General features: G+C 44.4%; 2 protein-coding genes across 4 annotated transcripts in view; one reads left to right on the top strand and one right to left on the bottom strand.

Moving 5' to 3' along the window:
- snx3 (sorting nexin 3) lies at positions 1 to 19,629 on the bottom strand. Its single transcript, XM_061242109.1, has 4 exons — positions 19,378 to 19,629; positions 3,923 to 4,018; positions 3,466 to 3,590; positions 1 to 829 (listed from the first exon to the last, which is right to left on the bottom strand). The coding sequence occupies exons 1-4, from the start codon at positions 19,537 to 19,539 to the stop codon at positions 724 to 726; spliced, it is 489 nt and encodes a 162-aa protein (XP_061098093.1). The 5' UTR covers positions 19,540 to 19,629; the 3' UTR covers positions 1 to 723.
- Positions 19,630 to 20,028: 399 nt separating this feature from the next.
- The window catches only part of afg1lb (AFG1 like ATPase b), a 39,114-nt gene continuing 35,810 nt past the window's right edge, over positions 20,029 to 23,332 (top strand). For 2 of the 3 annotated variants that reach the window (XM_061242552.1, XM_061242553.1), the window contains exons 1-2: positions 20,029 to 20,146; positions 21,889 to 22,178. In XM_061242552.1, the coding sequence (XP_061098536.1) occupies positions 20,035 to 20,146; positions 21,889 to 22,178 (402 nt within the window). In that variant the 5' untranslated portion in view covers positions 20,029 to 20,034. Of the gene's footprint in view, positions 20,147 to 21,888; positions 22,179 to 23,076; positions 23,239 to 23,332 lie in introns of those variants that run through there. The other variant, XM_061242554.1, reaches the window with a different exon arrangement.

Raw genomic sequence — 23,332 nt, 5'->3', positions numbered from 1 at the left:
TGAGAGGGATTGAACTGTTTTATTGAAAAAAAAAAAAAGAGAGAGAGAGAGAACATGTCAAGTAAACAAAATGGTATAACAATTATACAAATTTCAAATGTACACCATATAAATGACATTACTCCCGGTTTTGATCCATTACAAAATCATTTACAGGCTCCAAGGAGGTGCTGGTGGCGACACACACACACACACACACACACACACACACACACACACACACACAAACGTTTCAGATCATGGAAGGAATCAGAGACATATCTTCTCAATGCCAAATGGAGAAAAAAAATAATAATAAAATGTCAGTGATTAAACCATGAGGCAAATGAGCAGGACTGGGAGAAGAGTAGTGAGAAACAGTGAGAAACGCATGCAGAGGGTCCTGTGTTATTGAAATTCATATCATTTGATGTTTATATTCACACTGTAAATGATCGAGCAATGCAATTAACAAAGTACTGCGTTAGTGCTTTCACGAGAAGAAAAAAAAAAAAAAAATCATTCATTGTTAACAGCTATGCACAGTTGCTTCAGTGTTCGATTCAATTAAGAGGCGATTCAGAAAGCACCACAAAACATAATCAAGACAGAGAAAAACAAAGTGATTTCTTAAAAATAACACTGATTAATAAGGTGTTTGTCCGAAGCTGAAAAGCCGTCGCGCGGGACTTTGGGTGGTGAAAATTCAGGGTTCTCTTCGGTTCTCGCAGTGGCCTGAAGCGTCTAGGCTTGTCTGACTTTGGAAGGCGTGTAATTTTTGTCTACGGACTCGTCCTGTAAAAAGATGTGGAGGCACCGCTCGCTCTGGGCCAGGGGGTGCCCCGCCACCCTGTAAGGGAAAGGAGGAATTCGCCCAAAATTACTCGACAGAGGCGGAGGAGGACCACTGCTGGAAAACACTGCGGCAAGAGCCCTACAGCAGCCACAAACTGTTACTGTTAGGGAAAAATGCCCTCTTTAACATTTCACAGGTGAGCATCGTCTGATGAAACAGATCCCAGTAAAAAAACACAACGATAGCTATTCTTCTCGTTAACTTTCGTAGTTATTTGCAAAGAAATGACAGAAAGTGAGAAAGCTTACCGGCTTTCTGATTAGCATCAGACACAGTTAGACTCTTATACACACTTTTCCAGAAGTGGGGGCTTTACCAAAACAAAAAGACAAGAAGCTGGCCACTAACATTTATCAGTATTTTGTCTTCTGAATACCCCTGGTTGACCTTGCTGTGAGACCAGAATGTGCTAGCTGAGAAGCAGAGACATTAAGGTCAAAGGCTGTCTGTCTGCTGGGAGAGAGACAGAGAAAGACTCATAGTAAGCACTTAATTCAGAAAGTGGTCTAATAGTAATAAGGATTATCACTAAAAGGTTATTTGTAATCATGTGATTGTCTTTATGTTAACACACATTGTCAATTAAGAACCAATTAAGAAAATTACCCTTCCAGTTACCCATAGAAATGAGGTCACAGGTCAGGCGGTGGGTGTATCGACAGGGAATATAACCCTTTTTGCGAGGGTTATTACCCAACAGAACCCAAAGCTACGTTTCATCTCAGGGCAAATATTTCAAGTGCAGATTAGAAGAATGGGATTCTGGGAAATGCAGAGTGGGTGGCGGGAGAGGACGTGGGACAGCGATCGAGCCCCGGAGTTCACCCTGTACCCTACCCTGTGACCTGCCCGCCTCGAATCGGAAAACCGGCCAGCGTCCCCAGACCTCGCTCACCATTTCACCAGCATATCTGCATTCTGCATAGTGACTTACAAAAATAAATACATCCAATAATAATAATAATAATGTTTACTAAACTTAAGGAGGTTGGATAAGTGCCCTGGTCATGGAATGTCCAAACCAGGGAGGCACTCTGCTTTTAAAGAGGACACTGGACGGAAATGACAAGGGGCAGCCATTTTGCCCGCTGTTCCTACCCGTGCAGAAGTAGCACTGTGGCCATTATAAACACCGCAAGACAGGACCCAGCTACAATCGCTACGAGCACAGACTCGGAATGAAAAAAAAACATTCTGGAAAACCTACTCTTCCAAAAAGGAAGAAAGTAGGAAGAGGTCATATTCCAGATTGATCATTCAGCACGCAAAAAGAATTATTGGGACTGTTGCCGGATTAAAAACAATAAAAAAAATAAAAAAATTTTTACTCTTAAGTGTTTCAATTCTGTTCTTTCTTGCAACAACAAACTTTGATCATGGTTGGAAAATGAACCTTCAGAAGCAGTGAGAATTCTTCCTTGACAACAGCTGGCCTGAGGAGGAGAGACAATGCACAGGTATACCTTTGCAAAATATTTAATCACACCTTTGGAACACCAAACAGGCGCAGAGCGTCGCAGACTTACCTGCTATTAAGTCTGAACAATTACATGATCAACAGTACCATTTAATTCTGAAATTTAAATCTTAATTACTGACATATCTCCTGTTCTTTCAGCCAATTTATCAAGTTTTGTGTATTAAAATTCAAATGGGTAGCTTTGCCACATTTGCACATGAAACAAAGATAATAGCAACGTCTGCAATCACTGCAAATAATTACAATTACACTATAACTTTTATTGTTCGTGCAGAGGAGGAACTGCACCTCGGATCAAAAATAACCAGGGGTGCACACAACATTCTTCAAAGAAATGTGTACTGTAATTTGAGTTGTAATTAGCATAAATTACGTATCTAAAATAAAACAAATGTACAAACTCAGGTAGAATGCACTTGCGGCCTTTCATCAATTTTAATCATTCTCAAGGTAATTATAAGAAAAAAAAAAAAAAAAAAAAGATTCTACCTGACAGGAATGATATATGCATTTGTTTGTTAACTAGCGTTAGCTAACTAGCAGCCGGATTCACTTATGAAACCACATCGGTCCAAGCTTCAACAATTCATTACTTCGTTTTTTTTGCTTGGGGCTTTGGAATGAATCCAAATCAATAATAATTTAGGAATACGGACAAACATATTAACCGAGGTAATTATTTTCATGCGGTCAGTCTTGTGTCGTGCAAGGACTGCACATACCCTCAGGAATGCTAGTCTTTAAACTCAAGGCAAAACCAGAATAAACACAACTGAAGATGTATTTCGGGTTTCTGGAAGGTTTTTTTTTTTTTTTTCCCCACAAATTTCTTTTACTCTGTCCTCAAACTTCCTTGCTGTAATCACGAAGGATTTTCCGCATCGTTTTCGTGCTCGTCATGAAATATACAGCAAATCTCATTTCATGCAATCGTTTTACTTTACGGCCATTAGGCTGATAATCAATTGACAGAGACCTGACCGGTGTTGATGTACATGGCATTCTACATGACGCAGGTGAGAGAGCAGGAGGCCAGGCTATCCCAGCATCCATCAGGAGAAGACCGCTAAACTGCGCAGGGCTACGTGACTCTTAACGGGACGGGGCGGCTTCGAGCTGCGGGGCAGCCTTGCGGGGGCCTCACACTTACTTGTTGAGGAACTGCTCCAGACCCACCCTCCGCTCCTCGATGAAGGAATCGTCAAATATTCCATCGTCTCCCCGGAAGGGCAGCTGCCGGAATAAAGCTTTTCCGGGGAGCGGCGGAACAACGACCTGGACACAAAACGGGAGAAAAAAAACTAAACATGAAACAGTTCTGGCCTTTTGTCATTGCCCTTTTCAAAACAGCCAATTCATACTTTTAAAAATAATGACAGCCAAAGCTGCATAAATGTGTGCAACCACAGGGCTGTAACTTTGCCTTGCATTCATAGGCGCACTGCAGTGTTTTTGTAGTTCAAGGCAATTTCTCCCACACTGTAGTTTGTGCACAATGCAGAACTGGACAATGAAGACCAGTCTCAAAACAAGATTGGGGCCGAGAACTGACCCGTGAGGGACGCCGGGACGCCGGGATGCCCCCCCCCCCCTTTCTCCCAGCTTACCTTGCTCTCCCTCTCCAGCTCGCTCCGGAGCCACTCAAAGTCACTGTAACGCCTCCGCACACACGACTCCTTCAGCTTGAAAATGGGGAGGTTGGTCTAGGGGGGCAAAAGAACACAAAACACACCTTCTGTTACCACCGGCACATGAGGAAGGTGGAAGGCGGGGTGGGAGAGTCACAGAAGAGACGCCACGATGTTTCTGATGGATTCTATGTACCGCACTAGCTGGGGACATACGCGAAGGACAGCGGAACGTACGTTTGGCATGTTGGATTCCTCCTGGTCCACCCGACGCTTGCTAACCAACATCTGCCCAGAGCATAGGACGGGAGGTACGGCAGTTAAAACAGCATTACACGGTCCTTGTGAGGAAAGAGAACGTGGACAGGGCTGAAACGCGGGTCAGAACTCACAGGAAACACAACAACAGAAACCATTAAGTCTCCGGGAATGAACCAAGCGGCGTGCCTCTCGAGCCAAATCAATTAATTGATGTACAAGTACATAAACTGAAAAGCGTATAAAAGGCCGCAAATAAAAATTAATGTGGAGACGGCCCGGCATGGGAAAAGTCCTCTATATGACAAATTGAAGTGGGCCTACAAGAGATCTACGGGGCTCATACCTCTGTCTAATATAATAAGTCAGAGCGGTGCCCTTGAGTGTTTCTTTGGCAGCCTCATTTTCTTTCAGTTTGAAGAAGACGGTGGAGCACTCTCTCCCAAAACCCAATTTAAAATGGATTTCACAAGAATGAGCGCAGAAATTCTTGGCCATGGTGGTGGGTGGGGAGTAGAGGCGAGGGGGGCGGGGGGTCTTCTCTCTGAGATAGTCTTCTCCTGAATGACCAACCTTTTAAAAGTCAGTCCGACAAAAGGGTGGGGAGGAGAGGGGGGGGGGGGGGGGGGGGGAGAGAGAGAGAGAGAGAGAGAGAGAGAGAGAGAAACAAGACCAAACTAACTTTACGGGATCTCTTTCTGACCATAGAAACCCCAACCAGAAGAGCAGCCTTCTGATTGGAAGGGGAGGGGTTGGAACAGTGACCTGACTGCCACACCCCCCCCCCTCACAAACCCGCCCCCTCGGTGAAAGACGGCCACATTTCGAGGCCTTGAATTACCGCTTTATTTCACCCATTAGCTTTTTACCTCGGTTTGACCTCGCCAGGGTCTGGATATCCCAGCGCCTTTTGTCGCCCTACAACGGTGCTAATGAGCACGTTCAGCACCGATCTGTCATTGTCCCCCGCCCCTGCTCAGGTGAGTCCTGTGTGTTCGGTTTCCTCGCCGCACCCTCTCCGGTTACGGGATTAGCGGTAGCGGCTATGCGGGTTGAGCAAGGGATCGAGGAGGAGGAGGAGGTGGTGGTGGGTGGGTGGGTGGATGGGTGTGGGGGGGAGTTCAGTGAAAGGCTTTCCTTCTGAGTTCTGTTACCTTCTCAGCACGGAAGTCTGAGAAGTTAATCCGCCCGACAACAGATCGCGGTTACAGGTAATCGGCCGCTGAGGAGGCGCTAATCCGCCCGGCGGGGCCTGCTACTCCCGCTCGCGCCCCTCTCAGCCCCCGCTCCCGGGGGAAGGGCGGGGGGGGGGGGGGGGGGGAGGCCCAAACAGGCCCAGACCAGGGGGGAAGAGCGTTTCCCCTGAGGACACGGAGCGAGGAGGAGCGATTGGAAGACACTTCGGTGAAAAGCGTGGCGGTGTTGGGGCACGCAGGCTATCACCACGAACACTGGCAGGTGAACACTGTGTCGTCAAAGACCGAACGAGGTAGAGCCATGTTCGGGTGTCGCACTTATCCACTATCACTTATCACCTTCTTCAGTTCTTTTCCTCGCCATTACATTACATTACATGTCATTCGGCTGATGCTTTCATTCGAAGCGACTTACAGTTGATTCGACTAAGCTGGAGACAACCCACCCCTGGAGCAATGCAGGGTTAAGGGCCTCGCCCAAGGGCCCAACGGCCGTGCGGATCTTATTGCGGCTACGGCGGGAATCGAACCACCGACCCTGCGGGTCCCAGTCATGTACCTTAACCACTACGCTACAGGCCGCGCCCTGGACAGTCCTCCCTCAGCCATGACCACCGCAATGAACACAGAGCAGAGAGAGACCTAACGGGCTTTCCTCCAAGACACTCATCAGCCGTTGTTTCTTGGCGCAACCCCTGTTCATTAGACGAGCTCACGCGGACATTGACGCTGCACGTGCAGCTTAAGAGGCGGACCAGCAGGGGTCGCTAGTGAGCGACAACAGAAGCCCTTGTAGCCACGTTTACCGCCACAGGGGATGCTGTTCTGGTTCAGGCTCGAGCCCATATCATCTGGTCCTTCCATGCACGTCTCAACGCGATGAGCTAACCAGCCTGTAGCGTTTTTACTTGGCCACCAATGCAGATTCATTGGTTAAGCGTAATACCAGTAAGTGACCTATCACGGCTTACCTGGCACAGGAAGGGCTTCGGTCTGCAAGCCCACTGATCTACCACGGGCACCAGCAGGTCTGCAGTGAGCCATAAAGGTTCAGGAAGTACCTGCTTATCCCTTTATGGTGTGAGATCACAACTCCCTACCTCCCTGTGAACCTTAATTGTTGTCTCTGTGACTTGCATTGTGTATCGGTATTTTTTAGTTGGCTAGGTAAGCAGTATTTTGATAGTTAACTTTGGTCACTTTTGCTCTGTTTGTTTCTTGTTTAAAAAAATAATAATAAAATAAATAATAAAAAAAAATAATAAAAATAAGAAAATTGGCCCTCGTCCTTAACTTTGTTGTACAGGTAGCAGTTCAAATTGTACTTCCCTCTAGGGTCTTTCAGCGAACTTATCCCTGGTTATGGATATGCACTTTGTTGTACGTCGCTCTGGATAAGAGCGTCTGCCAAATGCCAATAATGTAATGTAATGTAATTAGAATGATCTGAAAAACATTCCCAAAAAAATCTACTTAACAGGCAGAATGTTCTGGAGAGAGAAGTCAGTTGGCACACAGGCTTTGAATGCTGGGTACTCCTCAGTGCCGAGAAATAGCAGAATTGAAAAATTAGCACTTTAACACTAACCGAGTAGTACATTATGAAGGAGGACTCTTTCCAACGAGAGAGACAGAGAGAGAGAAATAGAGAGATACAGGAAATATATGTGCTGTAGCATTTCAAATGTAATATGTCCTTCTAACCCCAGGAGCAGGGGAAAACAACACAGTCTTCACCTCTGGCCTGTTCTGATGAGTCACGTCCAGGTGCTGATTATGTAACTCATGTTTCATAAAAAAACGTTACAAAAATACACCATTGGAAATGTCGGCTTAGATGTAGCAGTCCCGCCTCGACAAGGTGTCCAAGAACATCTCTCTCAATTACAAATTCAATTGTTAAAAGTGTAATTATCGTATGAAATGTCAAATTACAAAAATGGAACTAAAAAAAGGCATCTAAAGAAAGGAACAGAGGGGACACCAATACCTGCGTGTTTCAGCAAAGGGATGATGATTCAGTTCTTCACGGAAACTGTCCTATTAGCACAAGAATTATCCAATTGCAGACCAGCATGAGACCAGTGACCATCTATTCTTTTTTAATAAGAGGGCGGTTTTCACATTTTAGCCTCATGAAGCAAAACAGTCACTTTTGGGAGTTGGGGGGGGGCGGGTGTGTGTATGTGTGTGAGCATATGCGTGTGAGTGTGTGTGTATGTAGGTATGTGAGTGTTTGTGTGTGTGTGTGTGTGTGTGTGTATATGTGTGGTGTGCGTGTGTATATCTGTGTGTGTGCGTATGTGTGTGTGTGGGCGTGTATGTGCGGGTGTGTGTATGTGTGTGGTGTGTGTATATGTATGTGTACATGTGTGCGTGTATGTGGGCGTGTGTGTATGTTTATATGTGTGTGTGTCTGTGTGTGTGTATGTGTATGTGTGAGTCTGTGTGTGTATATATGTGTATGTGTGTGTCTGTGTGTATATATGTGTGCGCATATGTGTGTGTGTGTGTGTGTATGTGTGTGGTTATATGTGTGTGTATATATGTCTGTGTATGCGTGTGTGCATGTGTGTGTATATATGTGTGCGTGTATGTGGTTATATGTGTGTGTATATGTGTGTGTATGTGCGTGTATATGTGTGTATATGTGTGTGTGTATGTGTGTGGTTATATGTGTGTGTGCATATGTGTGTGTGTATATGTGTGTGTATGTGTGTGTATGTGTGTGTATGTGTGTGTATGTGTGTGTATGTGTGTGTATATGTGTGTATATATGTGTGTATATGTGTGTGTGTATGTGTGTGGTTATATGTGTGTGTGTGTGTATATATGTGTGTGTATGTGTGTGCATATGTGTGTGTATATGTGTGTATATGTGTGTATATGTGTGTGTATGTGTGTGTGCATGTGTGTGTGTATATGCGTGTACGTGCGTGTGTTTACAGGGACAAGGCCAGGCAGCGCTTGACAAAAGCGCAGCGCCATTGTGGAGGTGAGCCACTCTCGCACATCTTCGGATCCGGGGGGCCGCCGTCTCCGCGAACGCAGAGACGCCGACAGTTCCAATCCCGCGCAAGGCTGCGCGACTCCGCGAACGGCGGGTTACAAATCAGAGGAGCACTGCTGTCATAAACCCCCCCCCCCCGCCCACCGCCCTGCGAGAGGCCTTTTAGCGGAAAAACAGAATAAAGACGTGAACTGCAAGGATCCTCCATTCCGTGTCTCACGGAGACAGAGCGAGAGGCCAGGGCTGTGCATTTTTCACAGATGTTTTCAAACCCGCCTCCTACAGCAATGTTCCTCACTTGACTCTTATTCAACACTCTACATAACTACATAAGTACCAGTGACGGGCACATTCACTGGAGGCTAAATAGATGCTTGAAATTACAAAAAAATCCTAAACTTATAATTAAATAACAGAAATAATTAATTATGATAAAAATGTGGAAGCATTCATGTTTCTACCCCCTTGTTATTACCATGTTGTAGCCTATAGCACAACCACCCAAAATAGAGTTAAAAATATAATTTCATAACAAAACCTAAAGTCTATTCAAATGTATGCGCGTACTGTTTCTTACTGAGACACTGTCCCAAAGCTGCTTTGCATAAACAGATTTTTAGGACTTTAACAATTAGGAATTTTGGCTACATCCCATTATTTTTCTAACCCAAGTGAAATGGGGCTATTCGCTAATGTACGCCGGATCAAACTAACTGCCTGGGGGAGAATGTGACACCGCAGATGGTTCGTTCGCACAGAGGAGGCAAATCAGCTCCGTTTCCACCACTTGCCACGTCTGGAGGGACTCGACGCGTCGGCGGAAGGATGCGCTGTCTGATAAAACGCGAGGCTAGCTAGCGCTCGCACATGGGCTAATAACGTCTCTATTCAGCTACAGGGAAGCGTTCTCCATTCAATGCGCGATCTTTTCTGGCTTCGGGAAACAGACGCGACTACAAATCGCTACCTCGGTGAGACCGGCTAAACAGCCAGATGCCGGAGGAAAACAAATCAGCGTTAGTCAGCCAACACGTCTATTCTATATTGCACTCTTATTACATTGGAAATTAATGTAATAGACCACTAAACTGGTTTACCTCTGGCTAGAGGCCTTTGCTCTATGTAACGTGGAATTGCTCCCATGGGAAATACCAGCTAATAAGACATGACATATAGACAGATATTATTGTACAATGCTCAACACAAGAGGTGACACTGACACTAGGCATTAGCCTGACCCCTAGCCACTATTCAGGAACCTAGGGACACAAACAGCCTGGATGTCAAATAAAACAAACTACACTTGAAACAGAAGGAATGAATGAATGAATCCGTTGCAACACCATTCTGCCAGAACGACAAAGACACACAACAAGGGTAAAAAAAAAAAAAGTAAACCAAGCAGGCCTAGCTACACTCATGTACTCCGCAACAATTCAAAACCACGGAACCAGGACAAGAAACGGAAACATACAGGATTAATAACAATCTAAATTGCGTCATTCCCCCTCCCTCTTACTCCATCAATAACAACAAAAAAAAGTTGTTAGGATTGTCAACAACAGCTCTGTGCATTACACGATTATGCATCTGTTATTAAAGGATCCAAGTGACACACCAAACAATGAAATTTAATAAAGACGGAGAGTACTGGTTTTCAGATACACGGGACATAGGGGGGAAAAAAAGAAAAAAAAGATAGAAAAGCCATTGTCCAAAGATGTACTAAGTGAGCTTCTTCAATGTCTAGCCTCTACTGATCTGTTAAAAGCTTCCACAAGGCTTACACCCTCCCTCTCCACCCCCCCTAAACCCCCCCCCCCCCCCCCATCGCCACAATCCAAAAACACATGCATGTTGAGAGACAATGGTGCGGCTCATTAAAAAACAGAGGTCCCCGCTCTCATCCGCGCGAGGGTCCAAGGCCAGCTATGCATTAGCTTTTAGCAGGATGGATCAAGTCAAGTTAAAGAGTCCCCTCTAAATAAAAGTATTAAAAAAATGGAATCCAGGTGCAACACAATGCGATCCCATCGCATCATATTCCAAAGACGCGGACAATGGGAGAGGAGAGGGGAGAGGGAGAGAGAGAGAGAGAGAGAGAGAGAGAGAGAGAGAGAGAGAGAGGAGAGAGAGAGAGAGAGAGAGAGAGAGGAGGGGGGGAAAGACTGAGGCTCTCAGTGCACTCTATTGCGCTCTCTCACTCTCTCTCTCTCTCTGGGACCGACAGTGTTCGATTCGCCGGCAGAAAGCTGCTTTGTTACCATAGTATCAACTTCTACTTTTGATACTGTCATTTCAAGTAGGATATGGTAGCTGTGATACAATATGAGCCACATTTCCATTAAAATAGTTGTCTGAAAGGATGCTGTATAGTTTGGATTACACTTGACTGTGGTTGACAGGCTACCCATTTTTATTAATGACTAAAGGTTTCAAAAAAAAGAGAGCGAGAGAGAGACAGAAACGGGGGGGAGTGAGGGGGGAGGGGGGTAAAAGACAGAGAGAGAGAGAGAGGGGGGGGGCTGTAAGTAGGGTATATGTTTCTGTTCATGAACAACAAAGTAAGATCCCAAAGTTTGCTTCCATTTATGCGGTTTTGTTCATGTTGATGTTTTGATGGATTACGACTACAGCATAAGGTATAAGCGGTTTGTTTATAAAGATATAAAAAAAGTTAAATTGTATTAGTAAATAAAGCCGTAAACCTGAGTGTGTGGAGCCCATTACAGAGCCAGATACTCTTCATTTTTATTCTCTTGGGAACCGAAGGCCCTGTACCAAACGTCTGCACACGGAAATTAGAAATAAAAATAGCAACATAAATTCAGAAAATCAACTCTGGGGCCAATGAAACTGAAAACATGCCTCAAAATGTTAAATAGTCTCAGTTGGAATAATGTGATTTCTTTGTGTGAAATGTGAACACAAAGTTGGCATTGATGCTAGGAATAAAGCAAATCCACTTATGTGACATGAGACAGGAACAAATGTCTGTACGTGTACGAACTGAGTACGAGGAGCTTGGTATGATACATGTAGCATATTACACCAAGTTATTAATTACAATTACCGACAATATAATTACAATTAACAGCACCCCAAGGCAAGTGTAAAACCCGGGCGCATATCAATTACAGTTTGTAAACAAAATGCTAATGGGCATTTTTTCAGGATGCGGAGTTCTGTGCATGGTACGGCGCGATACGCATTTCCATAGCGCCACGCGGCCCAGGAAAAATTCCCGGGTGCGCAGTGTGCATTTTTGTCATTGTGGAAACGAATGAATTAATTCATGATCTGCGCTCCGGCTGCTGTGCGAACACTTGGCACGAATCATGTTATCTTGACACAGGGAAATAACTTGCTTTTAATTTGGGCTACGAGAACAAAGGTCTGATTTATGGATCAACCAATTAATTTTTAATGGCCAACCAATTAGCTGGAAAAATTGCTGGACACAATTTCAAATGGAAGAAAAAAAAAAAAATCTGTTAGCCATGAAAGCTATCCAACAGTTATTTAGCTAAACTAAATATCTAGCATAGCTACTTAGATAGCAAGATAATTATGTTTTTTTCCCCCTCATTCTAGTTGTAATGTAATGTAATGTAGTTGAGCTAATGTACCTAACTTCATCTCGCTAGCCAACAACAATATAAAGGTAAAACAGGTCAGAGTAGCGAAACCTGCAAATCATGACTTTTTCTTAATTTCTCTGTTCCTCTGGGAGCTGTGGGATCCCCCGTTTGGGGCCGGGACACGCCACCTGCCCCCGAAAGGCGGCCGGAAAGCAGGCGACCGTGCGCAGACACATGCCTCATAAACAACTAGCGTTCCCGTCAAACGGGTCCCACAGATTCGGAGTGGCGAAGCCAATTTCCATAACAGGAAACGGTAACTTAGCCAACATATGCTGTGGCTCCCATCGCCTGTGATCCCACATCAATGGCCGCTAAAGTGGGTCTCCTCTTCAGCAACGAGCGCCTTTCCAGGCACAAAGAACGGGGACCGGCAGGAAACCGCGCTTGAAAACAAACTAATACAGAGTTTGGCTTTACCCAGGTCTACCACGTCTGAAACATTTTCGTTTCGTTCGTTTCACCTCTGAAACGAATTTCCCACACGTACGCCCGTGAAGTTCAGCAATGTTTTGGTTACTAACACGTACCTTTTACAAGTCAAAAGATTTACAAATGAGTTCTGTAAAGCTGGCTGGGGGCATAATTTTATGTACCTGCAGGGCAGCACCCCAGAGACAAACATTTGTACCTTTTTAGGTTTTTCCTGACTTTGTTTCTGTAGTGCATTTATTATTTAATATTATTATTTAAGTTTTTTTTACATTTTCATTTGTGGATGACAAAATTAGAGTAAGCCTTCACAAAAATAAAATTAATGGAAAATGCATTGAACAGAGGTTAAAAAAAGAAAAAGATATATATTTTTTTTTTAAGCAGTTGATGAAACTTTTTCACCTGTTAGCGCCAGACTTTTGGAAGTTGGAAGTTGGAAGCCGCAAGTGCATTCGCCCAAGACCTGCAGATGGCTGTTCGGCTGCAGTTAGCGGCCTAAACAGGGCTCACCAAACCAGCGCTTTTCTTCAATTTAGCACGGTCAGGGGATTAATCTCAAATAAAAAAAGCTAAAAGGTTATGCATACCGTGACATTAGCTTCGAGCCGAGGGTTCCCATGTCGACAGGGAGGGGGATAAAGTCACTCCGTGCCATGACGTATGCTGACAAGATAATATATGCAACGACTGGCCGCAAAACATTAAAAATTATTTCCCATATACACTGAAAAAATACGTAGGCCTATATTTAGGAACACTATATTTATGAGGACTTTAATCTGCAGCAATATTAACACAGTGAATGGTTGTAATTCAGGGGACTGACTGTCTCTACCCAAAAAGACGCAAACCACCCATACAAAGATGGATCCAACTATTTAAGAGGCTAGACTGCCACTACATCATTTCATACACAGTGAGACAGAAACGCAATCATTTCTCCCCGAGGCCCAGATTCAATCGTCTTTTCTCCTCAACTTTGTCGAGCAAATAAATGTAAGCTTTCGCCTTGATCTTCACCTGCCAAATAGTGTTTGTGAACAAATTCAATTTGGAGAGACTGAATTCATTTGGAGAATGTCAAAGGTTTACAAAAGTTTTTAGGCCAAAAACATTTCACTAAATATTTTTTTTGAGGCGGTATAATAGCATGCAGATACACACTGTGCTCATGTAGCACAGACAACAGGACATCTCTCACACATCCTCTCTCTCTCTCCCACTCTCCTCTCTTTCTTTCTCTTCCATCCCTCAGACCCCCTCTTTCTATCCATCCCTCACGCTCCCTTCTCCCTTGTCTCTTACTCTCCCTAGCCTCACCACTCTCCCTCCATCTCACTCCCTCTCTCACCATCCTCTCTCCCTCCCTCTCTCACCTCCCTCCCTCTCTCTTCCCCGTCTCTTACTCTATCTTGCCTCCCCTCTCTCGCTCCCTTCTCCCTCTCGCTCACCTCTCGCCCTCTACTGCTTCTTGCCTCCCTCCCTCCCTCCCTGTCTCTCTCCATCTCTCCCTCCCTCCCTCTCCCTCTCTCACTGGGCACGCTGGCTGCACGGCGGAACAGCTGAGGAGCCTGAAGTGAAGTTAGGAGGTGCTCTTTGTGGCCCCACAGGAGAGGGGATATCCTCCCCCTCGTTTACTCCTCTCCTCTCTCAATGAGAGGATTAACGTGGCTCTTTTAGTCCAGAGGCAATGGCTGCATGAGGGGCAGGGGGGAGGTGGAGGAGGGAGAAGAGTTCACAAAGTTTTCCCAGCGCAAAAAATTCTGTTACCAAATAAACATAAACACAGGGTCCTCCGCCTGTACTCCTGCCCAGGGGTTACTGTAGATTTGTCTGGAAGGAGACGGGCTCCCTCTCTGACACCAGCCTCCATTCAGGCCACGCGGAGATGAGGGGGGAGGGGAGAACGGCACTTGCAAGAGATGCTCCCTTCCCTGTAGTCATATGTAAAGCAGGGTCACTCAGGGCTTCAGTCTACACAATAATGCTGATTACACGCATATGCTAATTATCGCAACGCGGATCGGTACAGTAGCTAAATGTTCGCCCACCGTATTCTGCCGCCGCGGGGCCGATTCGGTACGCAGAGCACCCGCGTTTTCGCAGGGTTAAAAAAGAGAGGAGAAAGAGGCGAGCTCCGGGCGTAATCTACGCCCCCGTTAGGGACTGCGGACCGAACCGCGAGCGGCCGGAGACAACAAACACGAGCATCGCTTTACCCCCCCCCCCCCCCCCCCCCGCCCAAACCCTCGCATAAAAAACGTCAGGCCAGGCACGTCTGGCTCGATCGCGCTCCGTACTCGTGAGAGAATGCGGCTCAGTCTGCTAAAGCGGTCTGCGAGCGGTCCCACGGGCACCAAAACAAACCCGTATGGAAAGACACGAAAATGACTGTCCATGACGTCACTTACTGTATACTGGCATCATACAGGGGTTGGCGGCTTTTAAATGTGATGCAACAACAGGGGCAGCCAATCCTGTAGTCTAGTGGCTAAGTTCAAGACTGGGAGCCGGAAGGTCGGTGGTTTGATAAGATCCACACAGCCGTTGGGCCCTTGAGCAAGACCCTAAACCCCACATTGCTCTAAGGGGAATTGTCCTCTGCTTAGTCTAATCAACTGTCTTTTTGGATAAAAGTGTAAGCTAAATAATTGGCCATTCTGAAATTATGTGGGTTAATTATTCATGTGGGATAACGGTTTTATCAAAACCCGACTACTGCAATGAACTGCTATTAAAAGTAGGGCCAGTTTCACAGACACAGATTAAGCCTAGTCCTAGACTAAATTCAATGTTGAATGGCGATTCTCCATACAAAACAAAATTTAGTCCAGGACTAAGCATAACCTGTGTCTGTGAAACCGACCCATAGGGTTCAAAATAAAAACTGTTCTCGCATACTTTGTGAATGGTCAAATGACTAAACACTTTTACGGTTTTAGGATTATTTGACGGTGTTGAATGCATTTACACTACATGCACAGTAAAACGGTCAGCGTCAAATCAACTCTTTCAGAGTAAGTTCAAAATGGACTCTGGTAAGAGTTGAAACACTGGACATTTTTGTAACATAACAAAACATAACAACTACTTTTCAAATAACACAAGAGTTGACAGAGCAACAGAGATTGACCTTAATTATGTATGTGTAATTTATACTTCGATAATGTATTTTCTCCTGAAAATAAGATTGGTCTCCTTTCCACATAATCATATTGCCTCAATCCTTACGATAATGTGAAAGCAAGATACATTTACCTGCTTTCGTCAATTATAGGCCTACTTGTTGCACACACAAAATGCCTTTGAGAATGTATACCAATGAATGGCGCATACGACTGCATTTCAGAGCTGGGTTAAAATACGTAATTGTTTTGGGTTCAAATATTTATCTGATTTACAGAGCTTGTCTGGTGTATGGGAGCCAAATAAATAATTTCAAAAACGGCAAACCCTGCCTTCTGGCGGTTCAAAGCCCCGGTGTAGCCACGATAAGATCCACACAGCTGTTGGCCCCTTGAGCAAGGACGCAAGTCATATTGCCCCAGGGGGGATTGCCCGCCCGCCTTATTTATATTTACAGTGTAAGGTTAATGTGCCACAGGGAATATCTGCATTGGCCAGAGGCACGGCTGTGTTAATGGTTTACTGTTAAAGCATAAAAGTTAAAACTCCCCTTAGAATTCCTCCTTTTTTTTTTATTGCTATTACAATCTTGCAGTATTTGTAATGCTACTGATTTCAGAATGTCTGGAAAACCACCCATAAGTTCCTTCTTTAAATACATTAATTGACATTTAAATGTTATAGGCGTTTTATTCCTTCACTTCATGAAGTATGCCAATTATAGCCTACTGCCTTTTTTCCCGCTCAACAGCGCATTAGCGACTAACGTAGCTAGCTCAATGCTGTGCCTGTGTTTAGTAAGGACTGGAACTTCATTGTTATCGTTAAATAGTTTAAACGTTTAAAAAATTATCTGCCCAATGATTTACTCATCTCTGCACACGTTTAACATCTCTCGTCAACATGAAAGAGCTACGCTTCTGCTTCCACGAAAATATGTATCGTTGAGAAGAATGCTCAACATGTCCAATCAACCTCTTTCAGCATCTCATAACGCCCCATAATGAACCATCATAGAGAACTTTGTATACAATTACGTTGAAATTAAGACACCCTAATAGCAATTAATTCCAAGCCAATTACACTTTTATAATTAGTCCGGTCAGATTTAAGAAGCGCAGTCATAGGAAGTGCACATTCGGCGCACATCACAAACAAATTTCATCTGCATCTTAACAAGAGTCATCTTAACGCGCCTCACGCGGAGCAGAGAGCGCGGTGGCGCCGCAGGCCGATGTCTCCCCTCGCTGTGACAGGAACTACGGTTAACCTGCGTGAGCGGCCGTTTCGCCCGCTCGAGTGCGCTGACGGCGGGATACCAATCTGTTCAAATTGGCCCCGAAATCAGCCGGCATGAGATGATCCACAGTCCCCTCATTTCCTCCGCTTCCTCAGCACAGGAAGGATATGAATCGGCTATGCAGTAGGGTCGGCCGGGAACAGTCGGCACACTTTTCCGTATTTCTCTGGCTCAATGCGTGTTAGAATATTACCATAGAAAATAACCAGTAGAAAATTAAAGGATAAGGTCTCCGCTATAAATAAATACAGGCTACATTAAGATCCACAAATATTTTGTAAAACAAGGTGACTAATAATTCAAGTTCTTGTGTCAACCAGCCCCAACACAGGGTTGATTGGCACACGTTACAGGGCTGGCTGGCACAATGTTACAATGCTATAGTTACAAAGAATGAAGCAAACAATATAAATTATCTTCAATATTTAATTCAAATAATAACCAGAGAACACAAATACTCACTTGGATAAACATAAACAATATAAAATGTATAATAAATATGATGTAATATAAAGTTGAAACCAGCATAACAGTAGGCCTATTTTTAACCAGTTTATCAGGAGCAATGCCATACCTACATAGGTCTGCTGTTCTCTCCTTTCTATCTCTTTCTGCCAGTGTTTGTGTATTTATTTGTGTGTGTGTGTGTGTGTGTGTGTGTGTGTGTGTGTGTGTGTGTGTGTGTGTGTGTGTGTGTGTGTGTGTGTAAACCTGTCTGTAGCTGTGCATGTGGATCAGCTTCTTTTACATTACATTACATTATTGGCATTTGGCAGACACTCTTATCCAGAGCGACGTACAGTTGATTAGACTAAGCAGGAGACAATCCTCCCCTGGAGCAATGCGGGGTCAAGGGCCTTGCTCAAGGGCCCAACGGCTGTGCGGATCTTATTGTGGCTACACCGGGATTAGAACCACTGACCTTGCGTGTCCCAGTCATTTACCTTAAGCACTACGCTATAGGCCGCCCCTTCTTGTTCTGACGAAGGCTTGGTACGGCCAAAACATTTTAAGCTTTGATTTGTGAGCATTACAGTATGTGTGAGCCCTTTTGTGTCACAGTTCTCTGGAGTGTGTGTGCCACATCAATGTGTGTATGGGACTGTAACCACAACATTGTGCTCGGAGCCCCACTCACATACACCAGCATGTGGATGTGTATAGATGTATGTTTTATCATGTATAATATATGAATAAATCATATTATCAGTGTGCCAACCAGCTCCACTCACAGGGATACCCGCCTCTGTGATAATAAGATGTTACCCAGCTAACATCACCCATCCCAGACTTTCAAATGCTATATCAAAATGTAGAAGATGTATCTCTCCACTAACTAGGAGTAAGGCATTTCAAGATCTCTGTCTTAAAGAGTTGAATCATTTAGGTTTAGTGTGAATATTTACCTCACAAAAAAAAAAGTTTACATAATAAACAAGTGCAGTTCAAGAAAACAAACATTTTGATGTGACATTTCCGTGTCTATGACATTCAAAACCCCAGAAAATAGATGTGCCAACCAACCCCGGTCTCCCCTAGTGTAGTTTATCCATTAGACACATTTGCACTGTCATACACACGGTGTCTCTGTGATCTTTCGAATGCTATGATCTAAGCTGACAGGCATGGGCAAACAAGCTGTTAACCTCAGCCATGTACCCTACTCTCCTATCAATCGATAGTTATTAAGCTATTCATCTGCTGATACAGGCATGCCATAAATCGTATGTCTAGCCTATGTGGTTAGTTTTTTTGCATGGGGATTTAATCCATTTTTATCCTGCGATTCCTTTTTACGGGTGGCCTGTACAGTTGGACTATAATTATGAAAATCAAATTAAGCTAGGGTGAAAAAACAGGCCTTTTGTGGGGTGTGGTCGAACATTTACCATACGGAGGCAACTTAATTATGGCTATGCCAGCGAAACTGCTCGGGAATATTGTATCACGTGTCCGTAGTAGCTACTTTGTTGCAAGGTCATCATTTTTAGATAACCCACAGCACATTACTAACATACTTACCGCAGGTAGCCTATATGTGGACTGAAAGTTAGCTAGCTAGCTAGCTACGTTTTAAACGTCTCACGTTTCATCTCGGCTTTCCGACTAGTCTACTGGTCTAATACTAGCAATATAACAAAGTACAGCAGTTAGAAAAGCATTAACCGCTACAACGTGGCCCCAGGTGAAAAATACAGTATGCTACAGGGAGCTAGCCGAGCTAGCTAGTTAGCAACGATATTAGCTTCAAGTTATCATTGGCTAAGCTATTTAAGCATTATCAGCAAGCTTGTAACGGGCCAGCTAGCGAAATGTGTACGGTTATGTTTCCCAGAAAAAGATAAAGCGTGGTTATCTGTGCAAGTTAGCAAGAAAACATTAACGTCCACCCACCCCAGTATGAACAGAGGCCATGTAAGTTCATTGGCCGCAATTCTGTAGGCTAGTGCTGTTAAAATGTTGCTCACCTTCAGTCTAATCTCATAGGTAGTGAATCTGCCCCTGCCAACGCCGACCGTCTCTGGGTTGCTCACGTCAATCTCTAAAAAATTACTTGGCGGTCCATATGCGTCATTTAGAGTCTGTGGCTTGGAGAGCAACCTCCGTGTATCGGCTATAGTCTCGGCCATGTCTATTCTCCCTCACGAAAGCTCCTGTTGTTTCAACTCTACATTGCCACTTCCGATCAGCTGAGTTGCAGCTGACACTTGGAACTGACGTATTTTCTTTGCAACCAAAACTGTACTGTTTCGTTTATGTCAGGGTTAAGCAAAATGCACACGTATATTCGGCGAAATTGACTCTAATGCGCAGTTTTTAGTAATTAAACATTATAAGCGAGTTTGTTTCGCGGAATATGACATGGCATTTGTGCCCTGGCCTGGTTAGGCTACTTTATTGATTTGCTATACCCGTAGGCTAGCTAGTGTTTATAAACACTACTGTCCATAATAGTTGTAATAGGCAAGTAGTATGTTCGTGTAGGTTGGATATTTTGTTGATTAGCCTACTGCTGATTAGCCTATTAGCCAATGGTTTCAGTGTGTAAACAAATGTATTGCATATCATGCCCTTGTGACAAACATGTACAAATATCTAATAAAGTTTCACCAGTTTGAAATAAAATGGCGGCGTGCATGCCCGCTTTAGGGACAAGGCATTTAATTCGTCTATTTACTAAAGAGGTTGTTTTACCCCAAATGAACCTAAGCTATACAACATATTGTATTAGAAGAGGTGAGGTATTGTAGTACTAGATATATTTTGGTAAAATGAACTCGGAAGACACTGTGACTGAATGAACCGAATGAGTGGCTTGCTAACAAAATTAGCACCGTTTCAATGCACTGTTTACGTTAGCAACATTCGCTTTCATGAATAACGGTTTTGCACAATGTCGAAGAATATCTTTGTCAACATGGAATCTATTTATTATATGAATATAATAGTCGGCTATGCTAGTAGGCTAAAATATACGCTATCCACTAAATTGTAAATACATTTGATATAGGCTAAGTTGTATGTCTATGCTAGCTTGGTTATCTGCGAAGTGCGCATCACTTTTAAAACTATTTGATGTCCATGTGATCTACACTCACTGAACACTTTATTAGTACACCTACTTATTCATGCGATTATCTTATCAGCCTTGTTGATGAGAGAGGTCAACGGAAATGGCCAGACTGGTTCAAGCTGACAGAAAGGTGGATGGGCTGCAAAAGCAGAAGACCACGTCGGTTTCCACTTCTGTCAGCCAAGAACAGAAAACTGAAGGCTGCAGTGTGCACTGGCTCACCAAAACTGGACAGTTGAAGACTAGCCTGGTTTGATTAATCCCTATTTCTGCTGAGGCATACAGATGGTAGAGTCAGAATGTGGTGTCAACAGCATGAATCCATGGACCCAACCTGTCTTATGTTAACAGTCCAGGCAGGTGGCGGTGGTGAAATGGTGTGGGGAAAGCATTCTTGGCACACTTTGGGCCCTTTAATAACAATCCATCATTGCTTGAATGCCGCACCCTATTTGAGTATTGTCGATGACCATGTGCATCTCTTCATGGCCACAATATACCCAGCTTCTCATGGCTATTTCCAGCATGATAATGCACCATGTCATAAAAGTAATCTCAAACTGGTTTCATGAACATGACAATGATCTGATTCCAATAGAACATCTTTGGGATATGGTAGAACGGGAGATTCGCAGCATGAATGTGCAGCTGACAAATCTGCAGAAATTGTGTGATGCAATGATGTCAACATGCAACAAAATCTCAAAGGAATGTTTTCAACATCTTGTGGAATCCATGCCACAAAGAATTGAGACTATTTTGAGAGCAAAGGGAGGCCCTACCCAGTATCAGTATAGTGTTCCTAATAAAGTGCTCAGTGAGTGTAGTAACCTTGCTGCCCAATTTTTGTCTTTTTCTGGCAAACTGGCTTAATTATCAACAATTGCCTTGATGGAGGACATTAGGGGTTTTCCTATTAAAACCAACCTGACACTTGTTAGCGACTAGAGTAATTTTGTTCCTTATAAATGCCCCACATTCTTTCTTTCTGGTACATAGGCGACCTAGTGTTAGTCTAAGAACAGCAGACGTGGAAGGTCCAGGGGTCAGAAAGTTAAAGTCCTTGTGTTTGTCCCACCCATGTTCCACCCAGTTGATTTTGTCTAATTGTTGTCTCCTGGCTGAAGAATTGTGGTAATGAAATCATTGGAACAAAATACTCAGCGGGTCTTTTAATTTCTGAACCCGGATATTCATCATCTGAAGAACACGTATGCGGTCAATCAGTGATTTTTACAAAAAGTACGCTGGCTGACAAACGGCGTCAAAGGCAAACAAGCTAACCTGGTAGAATTGCTAGCGTTTGACCGCGAGATGGGATGGTTTAAAACGTGTAACGTGAATAACATGACTATTTATTTTTCACTCCCTAATGCTATGTGGTGCGCACATCTTGTCCAATCAGGCTACACAGCGATCCCACCAACCACTAAAACCACTGGAACACGAACTAAGTCCAACGATAGCGGCTTCGATGGACCCCTTGAGCACTACGACAGCCTTGTCCATGAAGGAGCACTGAACGAAGACAAGCGGCAGAGGGATGTGGTCAAGCGGCTAGACGAGCTGCGAAATTCAGTGACAGGATACTGCAACAGGCTTCTGTCCTTTCGGTCAAGGGGGGCGACCGTTAGTGACTCACAAGGCTCCAAGCCAACAGACGCTGGCCAGAAGTCTGGGGAGACTGAGCATCAGGTTGGTGAAAAGGCTGTGCTCGCACGCAATGCGAGTACAATGGTTGTGTGTGAGCTATAAATCTGACCTGGAATTCTTGGAAGGGATTGTCGGAATGGGCCCGGGAACTCTATTGTGCCAGTTTGACAGGCACAGATTGAGCCGATGTCTAGACCACGTTCAGCAATTCTCCGTACAAAACTCAATGTGGTCCAGGACTAAGCTTCACCTGAGTCTGTGAAACTGGCCCGAGATTAATATTTAGCAGTGGCCTCCAACGTTGGTCCTGGAGAGCTACCGGGTCTGCTGGTTTTTGTTTTCACCTTAAAATCAGTGCCCTGTTGAGACCCAGGTAACCAGTTGAGGTGAGTTGACTGTGTATCTACATTATGGTTATTCGATACATTTCGCACCGTCAACCAGGCATACATACATTTTTAATTGCTGTAACCCTGTGAGGGTGGGGGTAGGCCATGTGACCGTGCTCAAGTTGTCTTATCACAATGTTACCACTTTGAGATCACATTGTTATCAGCACGCTCCCGTGCCCTCGCTCAGCCAATGGGACGTAAGCTTCGCCCCTCCCCATCCCAATCCCCCCATTTGCAGCCTGTACAGGAAGTGAAGAGAAACTCTCTTCCTTTTTCATTCTTTGAAAGGTGAATGAAAATATCTTTACCTTACAAATGTTTGACAAAACAGCACATAGAGGGACGCACTCTACATGGTAATATATTACCTGCTGGCAGATACTAAGTGCATCGGAGATCACAGAGTTAAGGCATACACTGTCCAGTCCCTTCACCGTACATGCAAAATCTTTGCTTGCCACGTAGTGCGACAGTGAAATGGCACATTTGACAGCCCCGCAGATTGTTCTTTATAGTTGACACCATGGCAACATTTTCGTATTTCTCAGCCTCCTAATGGCATCCGTGACTGCCACTGGCACAACTCTGGGCCTCACGTTGACAAATGCCAATAACAGACTCCAGAGGCAATCGACAACAGAGACTCAAGACTAGATGCTGAAAGCTTTCTTTTACCTGCACCAAGGAAGCGATTGGCTATTCAGAAGCAGGTGAGAAGCCAACCGTCCAATTACTTTTGGTCCCCTAAAATGTGGGTGGACTATGTATAAAAAGGGTGTGATTCCTTCACACGTGACCGATCTG

Source organism: Conger conger, chromosome 5 (genome assembly GCF_963514075.1).
Source record: "Conger conger chromosome 5, fConCon1.1, whole genome shotgun sequence".
Lineage (NCBI taxonomy): Eukaryota > Metazoa > Chordata > Actinopteri > Anguilliformes > Congridae > Conger > Conger conger.
The sequence above is the reverse complement of the archived record's forward strand: the minus strand, read 5'-3'. Positions and strand labels throughout refer to the sequence as shown.

Excerpts from the sequence above, each read along its gene's own strand:
- snx3 (XM_061242109.1), bottom strand. The coding sequence starts at position 19,539 with ATGGCCGAGACTATAGCCGATACACGGAGGTTGCTCTCCAAGCCACAG. Across the intron at positions 4,019-19,377 it reads CCTATGAGATTAGACTGAAG|ACCAACCTCCCCATTTTCAA; the intron begins GTGAGCAACATT and ends TTGCCCCCCTAG. Across the intron at positions 830-3,465 it reads CTGGAGCAGTTCCTCAACAA|GGTGGCGGGGCACCCCCTGG; the intron begins GTAAGTGTGAGG and ends TTTCCCTTACAG.